This window comes from Gossypium hirsutum, chromosome D12, assembly GCF_007990345.1.
Source record: "Gossypium hirsutum isolate 1008001.06 chromosome D12, Gossypium_hirsutum_v2.1, whole genome shotgun sequence".
NCBI classification, from domain to species: Eukaryota; Viridiplantae; Streptophyta; class Magnoliopsida; order Malvales; family Malvaceae; genus Gossypium; species Gossypium hirsutum.
In genome coordinates, this window is record NC_053448.1 from 4,895,555 (window position 1) to 4,915,209 (window position 19,655).

The 19,655-nt window shown below is 32.7% G+C and overlaps 1 protein-coding gene and 1 pseudogene across 1 annotated transcript; both read left to right on the forward strand.

Annotated features, from left to right (window-relative positions):
- The first annotated feature begins 6,471 nt into the window (after positions 1-6,471).
- Positions 6,472-9,003, forward strand: LOC107940448 (uncharacterized). Its single transcript, XM_016873877.1, has 6 exons — positions 6,472-6,568; positions 6,619-6,770; positions 7,182-7,233; positions 7,402-7,633; positions 7,771-7,939; positions 8,590-9,003. The coding sequence occupies exons 1-6, from the start codon at positions 6,472-6,474 to the stop codon at positions 9,001-9,003; spliced, it is 1,116 nt and encodes a 371-aa protein (XP_016729366.1).
- Positions 9,004-16,789: 7,786 nt separating this feature from the next.
- Positions 16,790-17,599, forward strand: LOC107940455 (SKP1-like protein 1; annotated as a pseudogene).
- The last annotated feature ends 2,056 nt before the right edge of the window (positions 17,600-19,655 follow it).

Sequence of the window (19,655 nt, forward strand, 5' to 3'; positions counted from 1 at the left end):
TTGAACTGCATCAACCAACATTCCTAAATAAATGAGAACAAAATTAAATTCAAATGATATGATAATTAAAAATAAATTAACAGTAATTTGTTTATGAAGCCCCTTAGCTGTAATAAAATTTTACAGTTAAACACTTGTAACAATAAGTAAGAGATAAAGTCGAAAAGATTTAATCTGAGTTTAAAGAAATAGACACTTATTAACAAATCTTGAAGTTCCAATGAAGTAAACAAATGATTATTAGAGCCAACGAAATCTAAACTTACCTAATTACTCTAACATGATCTTCGAAAGAATTGCCGAAACCATTTTTTGAAAACAAAAAATTTTAGGTTGTCGACTTTAAAAAATGAAAATTGGGAGTCGCCACCAATCTTTTATTAAGGTGTGATTGGGTCACCTAAAAACGACTTTGGTCTACGAATTTTAGAAAAATGGGTCCGGGAATCGGTTACGTATGAGGAAGGATTAGCACCCTCATAACGCCCAAAAATTGGTACCTAGTTAATTAATTAATGTCTTAATGTCGAAAATTTGAAAAAATATCATCTTTAGCAAAAACTGAAAAACCTTACGTATTAAGACCCTTATCATTTTAGAGAAAGAAAATGTCACACCCAATGCGTTAGGGCACGACATTCTAATTTCCTTAAAAATGAACTAGGCCAAAATACTCGTACAATAAAAAATTTAAAAGAATATCCATTTATTCAAGATTTAAGAAATCGCGGCCCAATACGTTAGGGCACAATTCCTCCAAAATCTCAAACTCGGAATATTTCCTTTATTATTATTTTTTAGAAAAAATCTTCATTTCGAGAAATCAATATGTCACATCCAATACGTTAGGACACAACGTGTTGAATTCCCAATAATGAGTTCTTATTTTTTGATTAAAGAGAAATGCTCGATTGTTAGATTTAACGAAAAAAATCAGAACCCAATACGTTAGGGCTCAATTTCCTTGAAAATCCTAAATACGAACATTATCTCAATTTTGAAAATTTTCTATTTTTAAATTTGAGTAAAAGATGATGTAACATTATTTTATATGTGTAAATGTCGTAATAACAATGATAACAAATACAATAATGGCATAAAAATAATATAAACAAATAAATAAAAAATAAAAGATATGAAAATATAAATCAGCAAACAAATAAAAAAAATAAATGAAGAAAGGAAAGTGCATAACATATACATTGGAATTATAAGAAATAAAATACACGATTTACATATGAAATTTGAATTATAAAATTTTTATAAGTATACAATGCATTTATGAAAATAAAGAAAAATGTATAAATATACATATATAAAGTTTAAAATATATGTGTGAAAAAAATATAAATATGTATTTAAGCATTTTCGAAAATATAAAAAATATGTACGTATATGTATGAAAATATAATAGAATATTCAAAAAATATGTATACATGTAAAACATATTAAAAATCATTTATTAATATCTACATTAAGAAAAAAATATATGAATATATATATAAATATGAAAAAATAGTTGAAAGAAAATAAAGATGTTCATAAGAAAATAATAAATATACATATATAATTAAAAATAATTACATAAAAAAATAATTACATCCTAAAAATTAACTAATTTAAGAAAGATATAAAAAGAACTAAATTGAATTGCAAATAAAAAATTTGGGGCAAATCCGCAATAAATAAAGGCAAAAGGACCACATTTGAACACGCAAATAATGTAGAGGAGCTGGAAGGGCAATTTTCCCTTCTCTCTTTTTTAAAATCGTAAATAAGTAAAAAATAATAAAAAAAAGAAAATAGTAAGCCACCTTTAAAAAAAACTGCCAATCGTTCTCCCTTTTTTTTTTATTGATTCTCCCCCTTTTGATGAATGGAGAGGCCTCTATTTATAGCTGAGCCTCCCCAAATCCAACGGTACAAATCAATTACATCAACGGCTAAGATTAAAGGGTATCTACAAATCAAATCTTTAATATTACAAAATCATATCTTCTAAGATTGTATATATCATATCTAAGATTGCATATATCATATCTAAGATTGCATATCATATCTAAGATTGTATATCCTTAAAAATTATGTTTCCATATGTGAGCTCAGGCTAAAATTGAGTATTACAAGAATGATATAATAGTTTCCGAATGATTGGTGATTCTAATCTTATTTGGTTGCTAACAAATGTGTTAACCTAATCCAGATTACATTAATTTGTTACCCCATGACATCTTTAATTAATAAAAAACAATTCAATTCAACCCTTACTCGAATTCTTTGAATATTACATCATTACTTAACCACATTTAAACGTGTCCAATACTTATAAACCAATATACTGTCTGAGTTCCATCATTCATATTTTCATTTCTATACTCTTACATAAAATGTAGTAATGTGTCTAGCTCAAATAACACATCAACTTAGACATACCATTTAGCCATGATATATAACACCTTTAGGTCATTCACAACTAGATAGGCAGTTAACACTTACTAATCAAAGTAGGGTAAATTATCAAAATAGTTACTTTTGTTTATTTCAGATTATATTTTAGTCACTTATGTTTGAAATGTTACGTTTTAGTCACTTACGTTAACATGTTGTAACATTTTAGTCACTAAGCCGTTAATTGTTGTTAACAGTGTAACGATAAACTGATGTGGCATGTTAAATCATCATTTTAAATAAAAATTTTAAGTTAAATTATACAATTGGTTCCCATATTTTTTTTCATTTTGAGCAATTTAATTTTTTCTTTTATGTTTTTTTTAAACTTTCTTTTCTTTTTTTTTCTTCATTCTATTCTGCTTTTGCTTACCTAAAAAACAAGTCAATACTTTTACATTGTCTAAAATACGATAAACAAAATCAAAATCTCAGTTCAAATGTTATATGATTTTTACTAGTAAATAAGCTTTGAACTACATATTTCCCCCAGATCCCAACATGATCTATGAAACGAGAAGCAACTAGGGTTTTGAAGACCACCGACTCAACTCATTCGAATAGTCCAACACAAAGCAATTAAAAATTGGCCTTTTTTTCTCATTTTCTTTTCCATATTTTTAAAACAAAATAGTACAAAAGAACACTAAACACATGAAAACCCAACTTCAAGTCAGCATTCTTATGAGTCAAAATGGATCCCCAATTTCATATTTTTTTAGGATGATTGGCTCTTGATACCAATTGTTGGAAATATGAACTAAAAAAAAAGGAAAGTAGAGAAGAAACGAGTATGATAACAATATAAACAATCTGCTAATATTTTTCATGATAAATTCAACAAGAAAAACATTACTATTTATAACAAGATTTCTTTCCTCGTACTCTACTAAAAAAGTCTAATCTCTTAAAAAACTAGAAAACATAACTTGTACACAAGGCTAACATGACAAAATTAGCATCTAAACATCTATTCAAAGGAGAAGTCAGTCATTTGCGCAATGTACCACTCGCATGAGTCTGTTTGCCGCCAATCACTTCGCAGCTTCATTATCTGCAAGCATATTTTGCAGATCAGCTTGCATGCACGAGTCAGTTTGTATGTCTTCAATCTGCAACTCATGTGTCTGCAACTTTGTTCTCGCTTGGACAGTCCTCCAATCTTGTCGTATATTTACTATCCGCAACATGGTTGTAACACCTTAATAAATTTATTTATGTTTCTGTAAATTCTGACACAAATATGTATTTGCTTCAGTGGTTAAGTGTTCTGGGTGTGTGTGTGAGGTCTTGGGTTCAATTCCCACTTTTGGCAAAACTTTATTATTTTAGATCCAAGCATTACCCTCGTTAAGTGGGCTTATATAAAATTATCTGTTAATCCATATTAGAATGAGCTTGCTGGTTCGAGTGGTAAGGGAGTTAGTATGCTAGAGGACTTGTTTTTGAATCCCTGCATTAGTGTGGGCATTAATTTTTTCTTAGTTGACTGATAGAGTTCAGTGGTTCTGGGAATTTGAGGTAGTTGAGTTTGAGTGGTTAGTGGGGAGTTGAGATTTGATAATATATTTTATTTTCTTTTTCTTTTTCTTTTTCTTTTTCTTTTTCAAAGTTTTCTCTCTCTTCCAAAAGAATTCTAACGTTTCTTTTCTTCCTTTTTGGGTTCTCTGCCAATTTTCTTTGTCCTTATCTTTTCTTCGATTCTGTCACTTTTATTTTTACGCAAATCGTCTTGTCTTGATTTTTCGGTGTTCTTTGTACGTTTCTGGTAAGTGTGGTTATTGTTTTGGTTAGTGGATCGTTGATTAATGGAGCTCATTTTGTGCTTAGGAGAAGATCAAGGGGCTGGAGGTTTCTAATCGACACTCTAGTTGTGTGAAATCATCGTTGTTCGTTCGAAGATAAGGGTTTAGGGAAGAATAAAGGGTTGTCTATCTCGATGTAGTTCGGTTTACTATCGTTTTAAACGACTAATTCATTTATTTGTTAGACAATTTTAGGCGTTGTGTGGTTCGAGAGTGTTTTTGCATCGAAATCGTACCAGGTGTGTACCCCTTACGCGTGGAAATCGAGTTTCAACTAAAGCCAAAAGTGTAATTTTTTGACGCCACACGGGCGTGTACCTGGTCATATGGTTGGCCGTGTGCAAGACACGACCGTGTGGTGGTGTGAGTGTGGCCGTGTGGGCCACACAGGTTAGGTCAAATTGGGCATGTGAGCCCACACGGGCGTGTGGGTTTTGGGTCAAGCCTTGTAGGCCACACGAGTAAGGCCAATCTAGATATGTGGGCCCATATTTCTAAAATTTTCCCTAGGATCGCTCGAGTCATTCCGATCGACTGTAGGTCTACTGTAGGGTCAGTAAGGGATAACCAAACTCTTGATTATGTGATATGATATTCTGATAGTATGCTCTGAGTAGGACACTATAATGCCTACGTAATTATTCTGCTATATGTATATCTGATTTCTGTACGCAAACATGATAAGCATGTTATATCTGTATCTATATCTGTATTCTGTATATGTATTAGGGGTGGGATTATATATATGGAGGAAGTGTTCTATATGGCGACCTTTGCCTATATTCTAGCAGTTTGGCTGTACTTTATCTGATATGTGTCGTAATGGCACGATATAGTGTGTAGGGATGGGTGGATGTTTTTAACCCCACAAGGTGATGGGATGGTCGGAGTTGGTATGTAGAGGATAGGGGTAGGATTCTATATATCTGATTTGCATATCTGTAACTGTTATCTGTATCTAAAATGGACATAAATCCAAATCTGTATCTGACTGTATATGGATTTATGTATGTTTTGCATATCTATTTCTGTGGGTTACACACTGAGTTTACGTAAACTCACTACTGTTTGTCTGTTTCGTTTAAGTAATCCATAGGCTTAGATGGGTCGGTGCAACGGAGGCTCAACGGTGACCATTTGATTGGAAACTATTTTACTTAGTAATTTACGTATTTTTGGTTTTATTTAGGAGTTTGTAATTTATTGGACTCTTTGGACTGTTTGATTTAATTCTGGGATTTGGATTTTGTCTTTTACATTTTTATCTGCAATGGATATCAAAAACATGGTTTTACTAAAACAAAATTTTCCTAAACTTTACGAATGAAATTTCAAAGAAAAATAACAGTTTCTAAGGCATCTGCTATAAATTATGTTTTGGCTAATAAACCAATTAAATAATGTTTTCAGTAACAGTTGTGTAACCGAATATGAGCTATTAAGTTGAAATATTTTAACAAAATGTATCCAATTTCAAAACTCATTCTTTGTGACATCTCTGAATTCAGCCGTAACGTCTAGGTCGAGTTTGGGGTGTTACATTTAGTGGTATCAGAGTCAAGTGGCAAAGTTTGGCTGTGAATTTTGGGTTCCAAAATTGTATTTCAAAAAGAATTGGTTTTCAAATAATTTAAGAAAGTATGTGGTACACCGAGTCTCTGACGTCGATTCTGTAAGTGTTTCTGAACTTTAGACAAAATATTCTGGAAACATTATAAATATTACTTTCTAAAATTGTACTGAAATAGTTAGAGATTGAAATCTCTGAAAACGTTTCTGAACTTCTGATAATTTATGCATAAAATATCTGTTAATAAATACTGGAACTAATATATAAAATTTTATAATGTAGATAAAATTTGAAAAATTACGAAAAATACTCGTGGAATTTGTGGACATGGTATTCATGGCCGTGGTAGAGGCCATAGGGGGGCTTGAGTTGAGTCTTCCTCTCTAGGCAGTATGCCACACTTAGACAGGAGTGAGACACCAACTTCACCTGCTACTGAGACTGGGTCTTAAAGCTGCTCAGCTGGGGACGACACATTGACCCAAGCTATGTTGAGGATGTTGGAGAGGGTCGTTGGACCCCATTCTAGATCTGGGGTCGTGGGTCAATAACTAAACGACTCTGGTCTAATGGTGCTGAGCTGTTTAGGGGCGTCACTGGAGTCGCCCTATTGTGGCCAAGTATTGGTTAGAGGCCACCGAGAGGATCATGAACGATATAGACTGTACTCTTGAACAGAAACTTAAGGGTGCAGTCTCTTTGCTTCGCGATGAGGCTTATCAGTGGTGGTTACTGATTGAGGAGGGTACACAGTCAGATTATCTGAATTGAGGATTTTTAAGATTGCCTTCCAAGAGAAATATGTGGGTACAAGCTATGTTGATGCTCGTAGGCATGAGTTCATGAATCTCACAAAAGGTGATAAATCTGTGGCCGAGTATGAGGCTGAGTTTCTGAGATTGAGCCGCTACGCTCAAGGCATGGTGGCTTCTGAGTGTGAGAAGTGCGTTTGTTTTTAGGATAGTTTGAGGGATAGCTTAAGGGTTCTGATAGCTCCACAGAGGGAGCGTGAGTTTGTTGTTCTGGTAGATAAGGCGAAGATCGCCAAAGAGGTTAAGCACATGAAGCACTAGAATAGGGATAGATAAAGAGGCAAGAATAAGAGGGATTCAGAGCCCTTTAGTTCTATTCAGAGGCTTAAAAAATAGGCCAAACTTGATGAGTCAATTAGATTGGGGGTTCTTGTTTCCCCTACTGAGATTCAGCCGTGTGGAGATTGTGGTAGGCGCCATCTGGGTGAGTGTTGGAGGAGGTTGAGGGCTTGTTTAAGGTGTGGATCTTTAAAGCACCGTATTAGAGAGTGCCCACAGCGGGCAGATCAGATGCAAGCTTTCAGATTGAGTTTTGTACATCCTTAGAGGGCAGTTCAGCATCCACCAAGAAGCCATAGACCGGCTAGGGGTGGTAATGGTATGGGCCAAGGGTAGAGAGCACCGGATAGAGGTACTAGTCAGACAGAAGTGATGTAGCCTACACTGGTTTATGCTGCTTGACGCCGAGAGGATAGAGACGCTCTTGATGTTATTACGGGTACGTTCTTTATTTTTTATGTACATTATACTACTTTGATAAACATAGGTTCTACACGCTCCTATGTAGCTAGTATTGTTTCTAAAACCATGGGGATTTCTATTGAGAGAACTTCTAGTGAGGTTATTGTACTGAGCTCGTTGGGACAGTTTGTTCGGGTCAGTAAACTTTATAGAGATGTTTCGTTAGATGTTCAAGGGGTTGTATTTCTGGAAAACCTGATGGAGTTACCGTTTGAGGAGCTCGACTTAATTCTGGGTATGGATTGGTTGAGCACCGAGTTAGTTTGGATTGGGCGACTAAGAGGGTCGTTCTAAGGACCAAAGATGATAGGGAAGTAGTTGTGATCGGCGAGCATTGAGATTATCTGTCCAATGTGCTCTCTGCTCTTGTGGCTGAAAAATTGGTTTGAAAAAGGTGTGAGGCGTATATGGCTTTTATCAGTGTTTCAGTTTATGGAGACTCTTTTATCGGGAATAACATAACAGTAAGGGATTTTTTAGATGTCTTTTTTGAGAAATTACTAGGTTTACATTCGAATCAAGAAGTTGAGTTCAGGATTGAGCTTTTACCGAGTACAGCTCTGGTATCTATCGTTCCATATCGTATGGCACCGAAGGAGGTTACAGAGCTTAAGGCTTAACTTCAAGAGCTTCTAGATCATGGTTTCATTCGCCCTAGTGTGTCTTAGTGGGGTGCACTAGTTCTGTTTGTAAAGAAGAATGATGGGACCATGAGGATGTGTATTGATTATTAGCTTAAAGTTAAGGAAGTTGATGTTCATAAGAATGCATTTAGGACTCATTATAGACATTACTAGTTCCTATTTATGCATTTTGGTTTGACGAATGCTCCTACTGTATTAATGGATCTGATGAACTGAGTCTTTCAACTATATCTGGATCAGTTCATCGTGGTCTTCATCGACGATATTCTGGTTTACTTTAAGACCGAGGATGAGCATGATGAATAACTAAGAGTAGTGCTTCAGATACTCCAAGAGAAGCAGCTCTATGCTAAGTTGAGCAAGTGTGAGTTCTGATTGCGTGAGGTAACTTTTCTGGGTCATGTGGTTTCTACTGAGGGGATTCAAGTTGATCCAAAGAAGATTGAAGTTGCGTTTGATTGGAAGTAACCTAAGAATATATCTGAGATTCGTAGTTTTCTGGGTCTTGCGGGGTATTATCGGTGTTTTGTTGAGGGGTTCTCATCGACAATATTCTGGTTTACTTTAAGACCGAGGATGAGCATGATGAACAACTAAGAGTAGTGCTTCAGATACTCCGAGGGAAGCAGCTCTACGTTAAGTTGAGCAAGTGTGAGCTATGGTTGCGTGACGTAACTTTTCTGGGTCATATGTTTTCTGCTGAGGGGATTCGAGTTGATCTGAAGAAGATTGAGATTGCACTTGATTGGAAGCAGACTAAGAATGTATCTGAGATTCACAGTTTTCTGGGTCTTGCGGGGTATTATCGGTGTTTTGTTGAGGGGTTCTCTTTGATTGCAGCTCCTCTGACTAAGCTTCTACACAAGGGTATTCCTTTTGTTTGGATAGATGCGCAACAAGCGAGCTTCGAAAAGCTCAAGTCTATTCTGATTCAGGCTCCTGTGCTGATACGACCTGAATTTGATAAAGAGTTTGTGGTCTAAAGTGATGCGTCATATGTCAGTTTGGGATGTGTATTGGTGCAAGATGGTAAGGTTATGACTTATGTGTCTCGTCAGCTTAAGGCACATGAAAGGAATTATCCGACCTATGATCTCAAGTTGGTTGCAGTGGTTTTTGCGTTAAAAATCTGAATGCACTATCTGTACGGTGAGAGGTGTATCATCTACATTGATCACAAGAGCCTTAAGTACCATATTACCCAGAATGAGTTGAATCTTAGGCAGGCTCGCTGGATTGAGCTGCTCAAGGATTATGACTACACAATAGAGTATCATCCTAATAAGGCCAATGTGGTGGTCGATACTCTAAGTCGTAGAGCGATGACTAATTTAAGAATGATGTTCGCTCGTCTTAGTCTGTTTGATGATGGGAGTCTGTTAGCCGAGTTATAAGTTAAGCCGACTTAGATTTGTCAAATTCGGGATAATCAGTTAAGGGATGAGTATCTAGGTTTGCGGTTTCGTCAGATTGAAAGTGGCAGTACTTCAGATTTTGGGCTGAATAATGATGGAGTTTTATGTTTTCATGGTTAGATTTGTGTGTCGAATGATTCTGATCTGAGGCAATCGATTCTGAAGGAAGCACATAGTAGTCATTATGCTATGCATCCCAGTGGTAATAAGATGTATTGGGATCTTCGTAAGCTGTACTGGTGGCCGAGTTTGAAATGAAAGGTAACAAATTTTGTTACTCATTGTCTGACGTGCCGGCAAGTTAAAGGCTGAGCACCAGTTGTCTTTGGGTTTGCTTCAACCTATTAAGATTCCCTTATGAAAATGGGAACAAGTAACGATGGACTTTGTTAGTGAGTTGCCTTTAACACCCACTAAGAAGGATATGTGTGGGTCATCGTGGATCGGTTGACCAAGTCTGCTCATTTTATTTTGGTTTGGACGGATTACTCTCTGTTAAAGTTAGCAAAGCTCTATATTTTTGAGATTGTAAGATTGCATGAGGTTCCAATTTCGATAATCTTTGATAGGGATCATCGCTTCACTTTTCGGTTCTAAAAAAAACTTTATGAAGCTCTGGGTTCAGTATTAGACTTCAGTACCGTGTTTCATCCTCAGACCAATAGTCAGTCTGAGAGGGTGATTTAGATACTGGAGGATATGCTTCGGAGCTGTGTGATTGATTTTCAAAGTAGTTGGAAGGATTTTCTATCGTTAGTTGAGTTCGCTTACAATAATAGCTTTCAATCTAGCATCTAGATGGCACCTTACGAGGCTCTGTATGGTCGTAAGTGTCGTACTCCGCTTTGTTAGACTGAGTTAGGTGAACGACGGGTTTTGGGTCCTGAGTTGGTTTCTAAGACTGAAGATAAGGTTAGGTTGATTCGGGATCGTCTGAAGGCGGCTTTTGATAGATAAAAATCCTATGCGGATCTGAGAAGGAGGGATATCGAGTACTCTGTGAGTGACTTCATATTCCTTAAGGTATCTCTGTGGAAGAAGGTTCTACGGTTTGGTCGTTAGGGCAAGTTAAGCCCTAGGTTTATTAGTTAGAGCTACCTCTAGATTTGGACCACATCCACGATGTGTTTCATGTTTTGATGTTGAGGCAGTATCGATCTGATCCATCTCACGTTGTCTTTGTTGAGGAGATTGAGGTTAGACCAGGTTTGACATTTGAGGAGGAGCTGGTTCATATTTTGGATCTAGATATTAAGGTTCTGAGGAAGAAGTTCATTTCGTTGGTAAAGGTTATGTGGTGAAACTAAGGAAGCTACGTGGGAACCTGAGGACTCGATACGTCAGCAGTATCCTCATCTGTTCGGATTAGGTAAATTTCGAGGCTGAAATTTCTTTTAGAGGGTAGAGTTGTAACGCCTTGAATATTTAAGTCTGTTTTTGTGAAATCTAACACAAGTAAGTATATGCTTTAGTGGTTAAGTGTTCTAGGTGTGTGTATGAGGTCTTGGGTTCAAGTATTACATTTGAAGGTTTTGTTATTTTTTATCTAAGGCTTATCCCTGTTGGGTGGGCTTATATAAGATTGTTTGTAAACTCATATTAGAATGAGCCTACTAGTTCGAGTGGTAAGGAGTTATATAAGTTTTGGGCCAGGCAATGTGGGCCACACGGGTAAAGCCAATCTGGGCGTGTGGGCCAATACGAACATGTGGGGCCAAGATTCTAAAATTTTCCCTAAGTTTGCACTGGTCGTTTCGATCGACTGTGGACCTACCGTAAGGTCAGTAAGGGCTAACCAAACCCTATTTCATGTGATCTAATACTCTGATAGTCTGATTTGAGTAAGAAACTGATATGTATGTCTAATTGTACTGTTAAGTATGTATTTATCTGTATACTAGCATGTTAATCATATTTATTATGTTATTTTTACATCTGTAATCTGTATTTGTGTTTGGGGTGGGATTTATATATGCGATAGAAGTGATCTGTACGGTGACCTTTCGCCTATATTCTAGCAGCTTGACTACATATTATTTGTTATGTGTCACATCAATACTATATGGTTTGTAGGGATGGGTGGGTGTTTTTAACCCCACATGGTGTGATGGGATGGACGAAGATGGTGTGTAGAGGATGGGGGTAGGATTCTATACGTCTAATCTGTTATCTGATTCTGATATCTATCACTGTTATGGACTTAGGTCTGAATTTGTATCTGACTAAATATGGAATTATGTGTATGTCGCATGACTATTTCTATTGGGTTACACACTGAGTTTACGAAAACTCACATCTATTTCTCTGTTCTGTTCAGGTAATCCACAGGCTTAGGTGGGTCGGTGCGACGGAGGCTCAACGGTGACCACCCGTCGGAGAACTGTTTTATTATTTAGTAATATCGGTTTTATTTTAAAATCTGGTTTTTCTTGAGAGTTTGTAATTTTTAGGACTCTTTGGACTGTATGGTTTTAACTTTTGGATTTAGATTTTGTTTTGCATTCTTTTCTATAACGTTAACAAAAACACTTTGTGCAAACAAATGGTTTTAACAAATAGTTTTTGGAAACACGAGCTTGGTTTTGGTTTCAAAAGAATTTCAAACTTCCATTGCGAAATAAATTGTTAACTTTAAAGAACAACATAAAACGGTTTCAGTAACGTAAATGTATAAATGAATATGTTTTATAATACTTGGATGTTTTGTCAAATACCTAAACATGGTTTTTTGTCGAAGTATTGTCGGTTTCAAAATCCTTCTTCGTAACACTCTCGAATTCAGCCATGACGTCTAGGCCGTGTTTGGAGTGTTACACTCAATACTTACATCTTTTGTTGATTTGGCTCTTATTCTTTTTTGAGCTAAATTTAGCTCTCCACCTATTAAAAAAGAATATAATTTGACCATCAAATTTTTTAAAAAGAGTCAAATTATTATTTTAATAACAATACTGAGTAAAACGTTAAAATTTTAACCATTGCAATCCACATGGTAATCCACGTGTACTTTGCTATTTTTTTGAAACTTTTATGAACTTTTTATATTCTTTTTATTTTTTATTTTTGTATATTTTTATAATTTTTAAATTATTTATTGACAAGGCGTATAAGCCAAATAGTGTGATATCAACATGACATATACATGGACTGCTATACAAATAACCATGACAACATCATTAAAAAATATTGTTTTGATCAACATTTCTGTTAAAAAAAAAGAATAAAGGTCAATTTAACTAAAGATAGAAATGTCGGTGGCTAAATTTGGTATTATGCCAATAAGAAAAATTGTCAAGTTTAGGTACCAAATGTTATATTAAGCCTATTCATTTTTTATTCTCGATTTCATGCTATCAAACAAAAGTTTGAGTTCCAGTTGGGCATAAATCTCAAAACTACAAATGAACTTTCATCAAATATACAATTTGATGTGTAAACTTTGATTTAGTGAAATTACACACATGAACTTTTATTGTAGTTCAAATTTATATATAAAACTTTAATATCAATTCAATTGTACACATTTAAAGAAATAATTACGTCGATTTATTTTTATATTAGATGAATATAATTTTTGTGTATGCAATATGCAAACTTAAAATGGTGCTATATTGATAATTGTGTCAGTAGTTTGTGAAAATTGAATCAAATCAAATTTTCATGTATAAAATTGCACAAAATTAAAGTTCATGTATAACATTGCACATTGAACTAAAGTTCAGTTATAATTTTGAGATTTATCCCTTTTAGTTGAAGTTGAAAGATTTTTTTTTAAATGAAAAGGGATAAATCTCAAAATTACACATAAACTTTGATCCAGTGTGCAATTTAGTACATGAATTTTGATTTGGTACAGTCATACACATGAAACTTTGATTGTGCATGATTCAAATGTATAAATAAAATTTTGATTTTGATTAACTGCACATATTTATAAAAAAAATAAATGCATAATTTATTTATATATTAGATAAATATAATTACTTTTGTATTCAATATGTGGTTTTATATTGATAATTGTGTTAATGATTTGTAAAAATTAAATGAAATAAATTTTTTATGAATAAAATAATACATATTCGATCAATATTTATGTATAATTTTGAGATATATCCTAAATGAAAAAAAATCAATTAAATTCAAAAACTATTTAAATTAATATTAAAATTTTCAATTCAATTTACTTGAACTTACATCAATATTAATAATAAACGAATTAATTCGATTATATTTTAAGTAGAAATAGAATATCATTTTAAGAAAAAAAAGTCAACTTTATCAATATTACTAATAAACGAATTATTTCTATTATTTTTAAGTAGAAATCGAATATTTTCCAAAAATAAAAAGCTTCACGATTCTTTATAGGGGTGAGCATTCAATCGAATTGATTGAAAAAATTTTAAGTTAATCTAGTTGACGAGTCTTATTTTATCATTCTAACTCAATTTGAATTTTTTTCGAATCGAGTCGAATTAAATAAATTCGAGTTGAGTCGAATCGAATTGAGTGAAATTATTCGAGTTAAATTTAAAAAATTAAACATGTCAAATTAAAATCTTGTTAGAGTATAACTAATTTCATATTAAAACACATAAATTTGAAACCATATATATTTGAAAAAATTTTCAAAGAAAAATAAAAAATACTTTAGTATGATAAACTTGAATCATTAATTAACTTATTTAGGTTCTCAAAATTATTATTCTAGAAATTTTTTAATTTTTTAACTTTCTTTATATATTTTTAGAATTTTTTTTGAAATTTTTAGAATTTTTAAAAATTTTAAAATTTGAAATTTTTATAAATATTTTGAATTTTGAAATTTATTTTGATTTTTTTTTTGTAATTTTTGTTGGGAGAAACCATTTTGTTCATTTTCAAACTTGACATGAGCCAAAAGGGTATTTACACTAATATGTTATTCGAATTATTCGAGTTATTCAAATTGTAAAATTTAACTTGATTGGAACTTGAATTATTTATTTGAGTTGACTCGACTAGTTCGAATAACTCGATTCGATTAACTCAAAATTCAATTTTTTTTCGATTTTTTCGAATCGAATCGAGTTTTACTCGCAACTAAATCTCCAACCCCAATAGAAATTTAAAGAAGGCCCTCAAAAATAGAAAAAGACATCATTGCTTTTACATTTATTGTTAAAAAATTATATGAAATGCTTAAAGGTGTAAAAAGTTCTCAAGCTTTTTCAAAAAAAGTAATTAAGTCATTGTTTTTTTTTTCACTCAAGTAGGTATTTGAACTGTCAAAATGCATCAAAAATGCCTTTTGACCGTTAAAGCTAACTGATCCTAATTTTTTCAGTTAAAGTAATCCCGTTTCACATGAACAATGTGACATGTGGCAAAAAATTATAACAAATAAAAATTAATAGAACTTATAAAAATTATTAAATTTTAATATTAAAAATTAATATATATATATATATTGCATAAAAAAAGGCCCTTTAACCATTGACTGTTAAAAGTTAACGATCACATTTTTTTAGTTAAAGCCATCATGTGCCGCAACACAACGTGACATATGGTAAAAAATGATAAAACTAAAAATCAATAAAAGTTATATAAAAATTATAAAATGTTTCTTTTTGTACGATAATTTTTTATAAATTTTTTAATGAATTTTATATTTCTTTACATTTTTTATGATTTTCTTACGACTTTATAATTTTTTTTGTCTATATTTCTATATATATATATTAATTTTTTACGATTTTTATAAAAGTTACAATTTTTTATTATTTTTTTACGATTTTTCTATTTTCAATATTTTTATTAAAATTTAATAATAATTATTTTTATCATTTTTGTCACGTATCACCCCATGGTTGTGACACATGATGGCTTTAATTGAAAAAATTAGGGGCAATTAACTTTAATAATCAATTATTAAAATTAATGGTCAAAGGGTCTTCTTGATGGATTTTGATAGTTTAAATACCCAATTTAGCGCAGAAAAAAAGAAGAAGGAAAAATAAGGGCTTAATTGTTTTTTTTTAAGTTTGAAGGCCTTTTTGATACATTTTAAAAGTTCAAGTACCCAATTGTAATGGTGAGCAAAACTTTATTCGACTCGAAAATCGAGTTAAACAAATCGAGTTAATTGAGTCAACTCGATTTTTTTAATTTCTAATTCAAATAAACTAAATATCAAACTATAATATTTTACATTTTTAAGCCAAACCCCTCACACCTTTTTACTTTCCCCAAATACTTTTACTCCCTCCCACTTTCCCCCAAAACTTTTATTACCCCTCTCATCTCACTCTCATCTACCCCAAACCCATTTCCCCTCAAAAAAAATTTTTTGAATATTTTTCTCACATTTACTTTCCCCCAAAATTTTACTCCCCCAACCCTCAAAACTTTTTATTTTTCTCCTAAAATTTTACTTTTCACCCTTTATCCCAAATAAAAAATCACTCAAAAAAATTCTCTAAACCTAAATAGTAATAATTTTATTTATACCTACTATTTATATTATTAAATTAAATTTCACATTTATTACTATTTATATTATTGAATTGTTTAATCATATTAAATCTTTATAAATTTTTTTAAATTGAATTATTGATGATGCCATAAAACATTTGTGTTAAATTTTTATGTTGGTATCAATTTCATATTTTATCTTTAAGATAACTTTTTAAAAAAACACATTTTTTATATTTAATATATTTTTTAATTTCAAAATACATAGTAACAAAAATCAGAAGATAATTGAAGAAACTAAGCAAGCAAAGAAGCTAACATGTATATAAAATATTAATAAATAAATTATAAGGAGATGAAAGTTAATAAAAAATTTGATTATGGTGGGCAAATTGGAATACGGTGGGTGATAGTGGTTACAAGGACCTAAAGTTTTTTTTTTAAATTTAACTCGAACAAATATATTTGATTCAATTCGATTCAAATTTCATCTCATTCGACTCAATTCAAGAAAATTTCAAATCAAGTTAGGATGATAAAATAGGATTCGTCAACTCGGTTAATTTGAAATTTTTTTGTTCAATTCGATTCGATTGAACGCTCACCCCTACCCCATTGAGAGCAAAAAAAAAAAAGCTTAATTTAAAAAAAAAAGTTTAAAGGCTTTCTATACCTTAAGCCTATATGAAAATTATTTTATTTATTTACATAACCATAAAAAAAACTTTCAAAATTAAACCTGTTAAACTATAATGACATTTTTAAACAGTAATGTTAACTCTCTTAGAAAGTTAACATTTGTTTAATATTTTTTTTAGTATATGAATTAAATTCATCTATTTAATGATAAAAGGATTAATTTGATGTTATTATAAATATATGTACTTGTGAGGAAAATTCACCCTTTTCTGTCACGTAACTACTCTTATGCACAGTACAACATGTTATATATCCTTCCAAAGTTTAGAAGAACGTAATTCTGCTCTTGTTACTCTAATTCTTGAAGATACGGTTTGTGGTGGGAGAATCGTAGAAGAAAACAATGGAATCAACTTTGAAGAAGGTAACTTTGAGCAGCTCCGACGGGCGGACTTTCGAGGTGGAGGAAGCGGTTGCATTCCAGTCTCAGACGATTGGTTCTCCGATACTGCGAGAAGCACGTAGATTCGGATACCGCCGCTGGCAAGGAAAGCTTCTACGATAACAAACTCAAGCGCTGGGATGCTCTTTTTGTCAAGGTTGACCAAAGCACCCTCTTCGACCTCATCTTGGTTAGTTCCTTTTTCCAATTTAAGATTATGCGTCTGCCACCTTCTTGTTCTTGAATCTTGGTTGTATTCTAATATCATGAGAATGGGGTTTGGTTGCAGGCGGCCGACTTTATGAATATAAATAGCTTGATGGACTTGACATGCAAAACTGTTGCCAACATGATGAAGGGGAAGACAACTGAGGAGATTCGTGGTACCTTCAACATCAAGAACGATTACACCCCCGAGGCAGAAGAGATGGTTAGGAGGGAGAACCAATGGGCATTCGAATGATTCATATCCATACCCATTCAAATCAAAATTCACTGCTTGATATGTATACCTTAGGAAGGAATGTCGATATTATCAGAGGGTTGATTGGGCTACGACGGAAGTTTGGAAAAGTTGGAACACTGCCCCTTTTTCTTGATATTTTTGCTTTACAACCTGTTTCTTGAGGATTTGATATGAATGCCCCTTTTCCTTGCCTTTCTTTGTTCTTCTTCCATATTCTTTACTTAAAATTTTTAATTAAAGAGTTGCCCAATGACTCGATGAACAAATTCGTTGCCAATGACACGAAGTTTTGACGTATGATCGTCGACTTACATCACATTTAAGCAGCCACAAATTCCTAGTTTCAGCACCAATCTTCAGCTGATTCGCCTCTGCGTCCGGCCATCACTTGTTTACTCCAGCAACCTCTCTCGCACCACTCCAAGCCTCCACCCTCTTCTCTTTTCCATACCCAACACCTTCCTCGTCTCTCCTTGCACCATCTATGAGTCAAGTCAGTGCCCAGTTCACCGCCCACCAGCTCCTGAACATCACACCTTAGCCGTTGGTGCACTTCACCCAGACGCTGCCGCCCTCCCTTCAGCAGCACACTACCTATCAATAACACTTTTTTTTTCTTTTTCTGACTTATTTTATTTACTTGTATCCTTTCCTTTTTTATTTTCTCTTAGAATTGATTCCAGGCTCATTCGGTGATTCATTTGATTGGTTCATTGGGTGCCTATTTGGTGGAATAGCTTATCAGGGGAGAAACCGGAATTAGACCTGAATAGTCATTTATGCCTCTACCCTCTAATGGGCTATTTAGTGCCTTTTTTTTCCCCTCCTTTTACCATAACACTTCTTGCATCAAAAGCATCCACAACAAAAATCAATAAATCACACAAAAAAAAATTCAACAATACCATGGATTGAAAAATAGTCAAAATAAAAATATTCTTAAAAGATAACTATTATTTTTTATAGATTTTAGAATGTAACGACAATAGAATAACAGCATATTTCCTTATTTTACCACTATATTTTTTTAATAAGGATTCGACTCACACAAGTAGGGGTAATACAACTAGAGGTGAGTATTCGATCGAATCGAATAGAATTGAAAATTTTCGAGTTAATCGAGTTTTTGAATCTCATTTTATCATCCTAAATTTATTTGAAGTTTTCTCGAATCGAGTCGAGTGAGATGGAATTCGAATCGAATCGAATCGAATATATTTGTTCGAGTTAAATTTAAAAAAATAATTTTGGGTCATTGTAACCATTGTCACCCATCGTAATAAAATTTGTCTACCTTAATCAAATTTTTTATTAAATTTCATCACCTCATTATTTATTTATTAATTTTTTATATACTGGTTAGCTTCTTTGTTTGCTTAATTTTTTCAATTATCTTTAGATTTTTGTCACTATGTATTTTGGAATTAAAAAATATATTAAATGTAAAAATATGATTTTTTAATAAAATTTATTTTAAAAATAAAATGTGAAATTGATACCAATATAAAATTTTAACACGAATATTTTATGGCATAATTAATAATTCAATTTTAATATAAATATTCAATATGACTAAACAATTCAATAATATAAATAATATAAAATGTGAAATTTAATTTAATAATATAAATAGTAGATATAAATAAAATTATTACTATTTATGTTTAGTGATTTTTTTTGGATAATTTTGATTTTTTATTTGAGAGTAAAGGGTGAGAAGTAAAATTTTAGGGGGAAATAAAAAGTTTTGGAGAATAAAAGTTTGAGGGAAAGTAAATAGGGGGAGTAAAATTTTGGAGGGAAAATATTTAAAAAAAAATTGGAGGGGGGAGGGTTTGGGGTAGATGGGAGGTGGGATGGGAAGAGAATAAAAGTTTTAGGGAAAAAGTGGGAGGGAGTAAAAATTTTGGGGGAAAATAAAAGGTTTTGAGGATTTTTGGGAGTAAAATTTTGAGAAAAAGTAAATGGAAGAGTAAAATTTTGGTGGGAAATGGATTTTGGGTAGATTGGGGGGTTGGGAGGGGAGGGGAGGGGAGTAAAAGTTTTGGGGGGAAAGTGGGAAGAAGTAAAAGTTTTGAGGGAAAAGTAAAAAGGTTTGAGAGTTTAGGGTAAAAATGTAGAATATTATAGTTTGATATTCGAATTATTCGAATTATTCGAGTTATTCGAATTCGAAAACTCAACTCGATTCGAACTCGAAATTTGAAAAAAAAATTCGAG